The sequence below is a fragment of the Diabrotica undecimpunctata genome, unplaced genomic scaffold (genome assembly GCF_040954645.1).
Source record: "Diabrotica undecimpunctata isolate CICGRU unplaced genomic scaffold, icDiaUnde3 ctg00000859.1, whole genome shotgun sequence".
Classification (NCBI taxonomy): domain Eukaryota; kingdom Metazoa; phylum Arthropoda; class Insecta; order Coleoptera; family Chrysomelidae; genus Diabrotica; species Diabrotica undecimpunctata.
Genome location: NW_027312016.1, coordinates 49,523 through 57,123, shown reverse-complemented (window position 1 = coordinate 57,123; position 7,601 = coordinate 49,523). Strand labels below are relative to the sequence as shown.

At 35.5% G+C, this 7,601-nt stretch overlaps 1 protein-coding gene across 1 annotated transcript; it reads right to left on the bottom strand.

The window, feature by feature from the left end:
• Window positions 1-2,301: 2,301 nt before the first annotated feature.
• On the bottom strand, window positions 2,302-3,033 carry LOC140431441 (uncharacterized). Its single transcript, XM_072519370.1, has one exon. The coding sequence runs from the start codon at window positions 3,031-3,033 to the stop codon at window positions 2,302-2,304; it is 732 nt and encodes a 243-aa protein (XP_072375471.1).
• Between the last annotated feature and the right edge of the window lie 4,568 nt (window positions 3,034-7,601).

The following is a 7,601-nucleotide window of genomic DNA, read 5'->3' as shown; positions in this document are numbered from 1 at the left end:
CTTGAAACGTCTAAACGGCTCAACGTATAACAATGTGTAAGGTATCGATGGAAAGGGGAGGAGGTAACGAATATGTCAATATAAAAATAAAACACAAAAGCATTGCCAAAACGGCACTAAGCTTGTAACGTCCAAACGGCGCAGCGTACAACGTGTGAGGTATCGATGGAAAGGGGAGGTGGTAACGAATATGTTAAGATAAAAATCAATCTTATATTAAAGAGAATTTGATAGATCTGAAATATGTAAGCACGCATGGGATCCATAGGGTTCACTGGAATAATTCAAATGTGGTCTTAAAAGAAACGGATGGTAAAAAGAAAAATCAAAGAAGCGGCTCTAATTATGCTAAATGAGACCAATTGTGCCGCAAATTCCTCCGCAGAATGTAGTAGGATCTGAAGTCAGTAACATATAGAGGATACATTATGTTTTTTTAAATAACAACAAAGTATAATGTTTAAAAGTATATTACATTAAAAAAATAACAGCATATATTAAGCAGTTTTCATAATTTGTATATCAAAAGTTGTTTTATGTAAGCCAACAGTTTGGTCAGAAGTAATGATATCTTCTGTTTTGTCCAGTAAAGCGCACATATCGGTGCTACTGGACATAGTTGTGGATACAGGTGTGTTAAATTTATCATTAAAAGCCACTATACGTATTTTGTCACCAGGTTTATAATTAGCCAGCTTTTTGGCATCTTGTAAAGCATCGCTCAAGGTGGTTTGCAAAGAGTCATGTACATCGTTTAACCCACCACCTTCTTTCACATTGTGAAGTTGATAAGTGGTAATGTAGGTATTAAACTTTTTAACGTGACGTGTATGCAAGGTATGCAGCAGCCAAGGACCATTCATGGTGTCCTGAAACACAAGTGTGACTGTCTGTAAATAAAACACATGCATAAATAGGTGTCTTTATATATATCCCAAAGACGTCATGTCTTTACGTAAAATCCTAAGCGTTATTCGTTAAGAGGAAAGTCTGATGGTAGGTATGTATATAAACAACGTGAATAAGGTTCAAACATATTTATTTCATTGCAACTAGTACAAAAACAGGATACGGGTTTGGTAGTACCCAGAATATAGTTGTTACAGCTACAACAAAATACAATATTACATGTTTCAGTACATATTAGCAACTCCCGTAATATGCTATTTTCTAGTTCTTGAGCCAGTTTTAATATCTCTAAATCATCCACCAATAAATCGTAGTCGTCAATACAATAATCATCAGCCATAGCTCTGTGTTTTAAAATATGTATGAGAGTGCTAAGTACAAACAAGAATTAACTTAAGAGTTAAGGTTATAATGTAAAAATAAGAATGTCGTGTGTATCGAGATGAGTTTGACATGTCAAAACGTCTTAATAGCGCATCGGTGGAAGCCACGCTACAAACAAAAAGGTCTTACCTATGAATGAAAGACTACTTCAGGTGTCAAATAACTATATTAAAAACCAAAAAATGAACACAACTACAATTAACTTTAAAACCTAAAACTACAAACTACTAAACTACACCAAAATTAAAATTAACTAAAAAAATTAACTAAAAACTTAATTAACTAAAATTAATTAAACCTTGTTAAGCAGTGGCATTATTTAAGAACATTATTTTGTGACGTTCACGCTCTGCCATGCGAAAGCGCTTCTTCTGTGCCTTCGATATTTTTGGGGGCTGCTCCCGAATAATGTTCTTAAATAATGCCCCGACTTTAATGTATGGCAAGGGTGACACATGCCATTCATTGTCCCAGTTCTCATCCACAGACGACTCGGGATGGCACGAATCTCCACTGCCGCCCGTCTGTTGGGTGTGTCATCACCTAAGTGTAGAGACAAGTATCTACGTCTGATGTGGTGCAGTGGAGATTCGTGCCATTCATTGTCCCAGTTCTCATCCACATACGGCTCGGGATGGCACGAATCTCCACTGATAGCCGTCTGTTGGGTGTCATCACCTAAGTGTAGAGACAAGTATCTACGTCTGATGTGGTACAGTGGAGATTCGTGCCATTCATCGTCCCAGCACTCATCCAGAACAGCTGTGTACAGAGGTGTACACCTCACGCCTCTACACGTACCTGTTGTATACCACAAAGCCATTATCTACTATAACAAAAGAGATAACTAGGTATGATGAGTATACATACAAAAGACTAGGTGATAAAATTAGAATGTTATTAGAACCCCCAGGGGTTTATTATTATTCTGTTATTTTCTGGTAATGTTCTACGTTTGTTATAGTCTATGCGGAATGTCTTAGAAACTCTCTCGGTAGTAACTATATTTTAAGTATGCACGTCTCTACATATTTGATCATAATATAAAACAGTATTGTCTAATTTTTCAGTAATTATATCAACCAGAACGTCGCGATTTAGATATAAAGAATTTTCATAGTTTAGTGTAAACCCTTTAATTTTAGTTACTTCGCGGCCTAGCTTTGTCTTAAAAGTGTAAGACTTAGGGCCAGTGGAAAAAAATTCAATGATATAGTCATCGACCGGTAATTCGTCTGACCAATCACCCAACAGTTCACCCGTTTCGACTGTGTTAAGACCATCATCAATGTACACTACAGAATCCGTATCGAAATAGACAACTGCTTCGTCCAGTTTTTCGAGCATGTTGTACAACCTTAAGCGAGCATTGGCTGTTGTAAACGCTGCAATAAAAACATTTGTTTGGGTAGATTTTTCCAGAAACTGTTCTTTCACGCAAAATGTTACCTGAGCCATGTCGTTATCAAAGAATAAACAGTTAGTAATATCTAGTGTGTCATCCAATAGTATCTCATACCATCGTTTGCAGTTAGTGATATATTCGGTCTGGGACAAATTCACTCGTTGGCCGAATTTACCCCATAGACTGTTTAGACAGAGTTTAGCGACCTCTCTTCTACCTGGGTTAACAGAGAATTTAGACAGATCTAAATTTATTCCCATTTGTGTTTTCACAGTCAGAGCATATTCATCGTTTGATGTACAAGTATGTGGACTACTTTCTAATTTTATTTTCATAAAGTCCTTTACGTATCCTTAAACAACTCCCTAGTTGTTTGCTCGAAGTGCCACACCTCGCTAATACTGGTGATTTGATAGCCTTTTTCCAAAGCTTTCTTCATCTTCAACGTTGTCATGTTCCTGAAAACATTCTTTGAGATTCCGTATGAAGGCACGTGTCGGGCATGTCTTCTATGCATTGTTTGCAGAGAGGAAACAATATCTTTGTTGTTCTTAGCGGTAATACAGGATGATACAGTTGTCTAGGAGAAGGAACAGTGCACTGAATAAGACCCAAACCACGATGAATCATAAAGCAACAGGATTGTAGATCTTAAGAGGATGACCCACCGGATAAGCGTCATAGTATTGGACGGTTGGATACAAAGATACTACATCGATATACCGAAGTTTTTTACCATATACCATTAATTTTGTAGCATTTGTTCGACCGCCGTAAAAAGCATTACGGGGGTTTAAGGGTTCAACAATTTGAGGCATATTTTTACATTCTTTTATCCATTCACATTCCCACATTTCTACTAGGTTGTAACCGGCGTCTTGTAATTGATTAGAGCGTCTCATTGTTTTCTCGTACAAATCACCCATAGTTTCATTATTGACATGGTTTATTGTGTCGTTCTTAAAGCAATCTGGGTGACCGTGCCAAAAACAACCATGAACTGGTACACAGTGTGTGATTCTTTACAGAAACCATCAACTTTTGCTCCACAAATTGTTACTTCTCCACCCTTGAGTGCATGTTGCACGCCTGGAAACTGTGATAGCCATGAAACGGCTGCAGAGCTGTATATATCTGTTTTTTCAACAACTGCTATTTGATTGCGGGGTAAATATTTCGACCGGTAAATGGCTAAACATGTACTAGCTATCGTAACGTACTGAAAACAATCAATATTGGCAATGGTTAAAATTTTTTACGAAGTTCTAAACAACCACGTCGCAAAATATCGACATCAGAGTCACAATAAGCATGAAGTTCTTTTTGAAAATCAAATACATATGCTTCTTGCACGCGCTCAGCATGCCATTTTAAAAAGGTTTCTCTTTGTGAGGGTTTCATTGTATTTGGACTGTAATAAGATGTGTCAGGGAGTGGTCCAATGTATGAATGGTTTTCTAGTTTGTTAAAATAATGAAGAAAATAATCTTTTTCGACTCGGTCAAACCAAAAGTTTTAGGGAAACCTGCTAATGGTCCACAGACAAAATTAGAGCTATCTATAATTTTTAAAGCAAGGTGCGGTATTGTTAACAGCATCAGCTTGGAACCACTGTAAATAGTATAGGGTTTTATTGTGTTAATTACGCAGTACTTCAAAATAAAAAAGGAGTCGTAACCTTTAGCGTTGTGCCCAATCGCTGTGTATGCACGGTGCTTCTCAGAAATGAACCATTGGCAAAACTCGTTGTTATCTTTAAAAACAAATTTATTTCTATCAAAATCGTGTGCTATTATTAAAATAGGTACATGTACTCCATCAACAAGCATTGTTTCGTAGTCAAAAAATAGGTATTTTTCTGTGTAAGTACATTTACGTACAAAGACATCTGTAAGGCCGTTACAGGCACACGGTACGGTGCAGATGGTAGGGTGTTTGTAATTTGCTTTGCACCCTGTGTTTAATTGATCAGAATGTTTGTTGCACGTGCATGGCACAGAGCAAATACCTCCTTTGGCGAGCTTTCTCTGCATTGAACCCCTAAGGTGTGGAGGTTTCCACCCACTGGAAACAGTTTGCACATGTGCTAAACCCACAGTGATGTTTTTTATTCCTCTGTATCACTTTGTTACAGCCTGTACATTTATGCACAAGTGCACACACATCCCGATGATTCTGCAAGCACTCCTCATTAAAACAGTATCTATTACAGTTGTTACAATAAATTCTGTGTTGTTCTTTATGCACGGGCTGATTACACATATCGCATATTACAGACTTTTTACAACGATGTTTATGTTTGTTTTGGTAACATGTGTCGCTTTTATGACAATAATACACACACCCATAAAAATCAGCTATATTATTAATGACATCATAATGGTCTTTTAGTTTATACAAGCATAATAGTGTGGGTTTGGGCGGTCCTGCATAAATAACCGAATTGAAGTTCTCTGCACAAACAATTTTAATTTGTACATAAAGCAGTTGCTCAGCTCGCTGAATATCCTTCAGAGAACAACCAACAGCTGCATCTATGTCCAAAATTTCACATAGTTTACGAGCTAGCACTCCTTGAAGTTGGCGACCTTGGCGTAGGTTTGCTATTTGTCTAGATGTTAAAGAGTGGTTTAAGATGGTTAAGCAACGACTATGGCTCTTAAGGCACACAAATTATCACTGTTACGAATTACAGTTATACTTCGCTTGGTGTGACGGTTTCTCGCTAAATTTAAGGTAGTGGTACGACCACAGCCTCTAGGTAATTTCAGCACTTGTATGTCAAACGTTGTTTCGTGAATATCGACCGACTCGTCAGATGTCAAGACGTTTTTAATTAGATCTAATAAACTACCAAATGTGGTAGAAGTAGACGCTGCTGTTGAAAGGGTCTGATTAAAGCGCGGGTTGCTAGCAATAATTCTAATTTTATCACCTATTACATAGTTTGATTTTATTTTTACATCTTCTAAACAACTATTTAATGTAGTGAGCAAGTCCTCTGTAGTATTGTTTGTGCGTGGTGTGGTGCAAGAGTATGTATGTAAATACGCGTCAAACTTTCGTACATATCGGCTATTCAAAAGTGTTACAGTACAAGCCATGTTACTAGAACAAAAACAAAAGATTCTTTTACCGATTTAGGTGCCTGTTTTTTGTAACAATATAAATACTACAAAGGACTAATAAACCGCAGAAAAAATACAGACAATACGGTTGTATACATTCAATATAAAGTCATGTCGTGAAAGCTACGGGGGAGGGTTCGACATAAGCAACAAGTCGCAACAGTCTAAGCACGTTGCTGGATAACCACATGGCAACGACACTGTATATCTATGTAAGATCTTCGTAAAACCATATTAAGACTTTATGGTAGTAATCATGTAGGTCATTCTGCGAAGATCTTACATGATACACAAGTTAGCCTATACTAACAACCAATCATTACATAACAATGAGTCAACATTAGATATATTATATATAAAGTCTTGGTGTGCATTCTACGGGTGTTCTACATAGACAACAGATGTTGTTAAGTAAACGAGAACAGTCTAGACAAGATGTGGCATGTCCACAAGGTAGTGCGACTGTGTTAATTTCCCTACTTAAACAAATTTTACATATAATACGTTGATTCGCCTCTCTGTTTACCTAAGTGTCTTGTGTTTCCACATTTGCGTTTACCTCAGTGTCTTCCACATTTTTGAAGATATCAATGATAATACAAAGATCCGTAGTTATAGTTCGTTTAAATGGGCCTGTATGTATAAAATTGCATGCAGCTGCTCTGATTTCACTATAATTACGTAGAGGAGTACGCGAACCAGTACTGTTGTTGTGAAATGTTGCTAATCGAACACTCATCAAAGTAATGTCTTTATTCGTTATATAATAAGTTTTACCATTTTCATAAAAAAAACCAGCTTCTGCGTGTTTTTTTAGCAGAAATATTCCTATTTGTAAAAGTTTTTAGACGTTCTTCGACAGTCCACAGTTTTTGAGCTTGTTTATATGCAGTCAGAAAACAACAATCGTCTTTATGTTTATCTAACGGTATGTCATCTGCAATCCATTTATTATAAACAACACCGCAAAAAGCACATAAGACTTTATCATTTACACCTGTATAATAGAAACCAGCAACAGCTAGTACTATCGGTTTAATGGGGTGGCTGGGCATCCATTCGTCAAAAGAGCTCAAGCGCTTGATGATTACAGGGTACAGTAGATGTGCGGTTATCATTTTTTCTACAATAAAAAATCTATGTAACTATTTCAGCATCTTTTTTTTTTTTCCTAAGTTAATGGCACTGGCAAAGCCAAAAGGCCAGTCAAGTTTTCTTATAGTTTTATCATCCATTTCCATTGTTTACATTATATACATATTAATATTTTATACATGTTAAATTGGGATACAATATTTTTTGTGTGTTAGTAAATGCCTAAATATTTTGGTTACTTATTTTCATTTTTAATGTTTTTTTTTTGATATCAGTATATATATAACGTTGTAACTATTCTTTTATTTTTATTTTTAATTTCTTTTTATTAGTATTTTTTTTATTATTTAATATTATTCATTTATCGGTTTGATTTCTTTTTTTTTGTTTTTTTTATATATTGTTTTTTTTTGTTTTTGTATATATTGTTTTTTTTGTTTTATTTTTTTTTATTTTTGTTTGTTTTTTTTTGTTTGTTTTTTTTTCGTTTTAGGCTTACAAATTTATTCATATGTCGCAATACTGCTTACAAAGTAATATTAGTAGATTTTACATCCTGATATATGATGTTGTAGATACTATTATCCTCTAATGTCAATAGATTTGAAACATTTATTGGAAATTTTATTTTGTACGATATTAAATTTTGATAAAACTGATCAATTTCTAATTTTTTAACG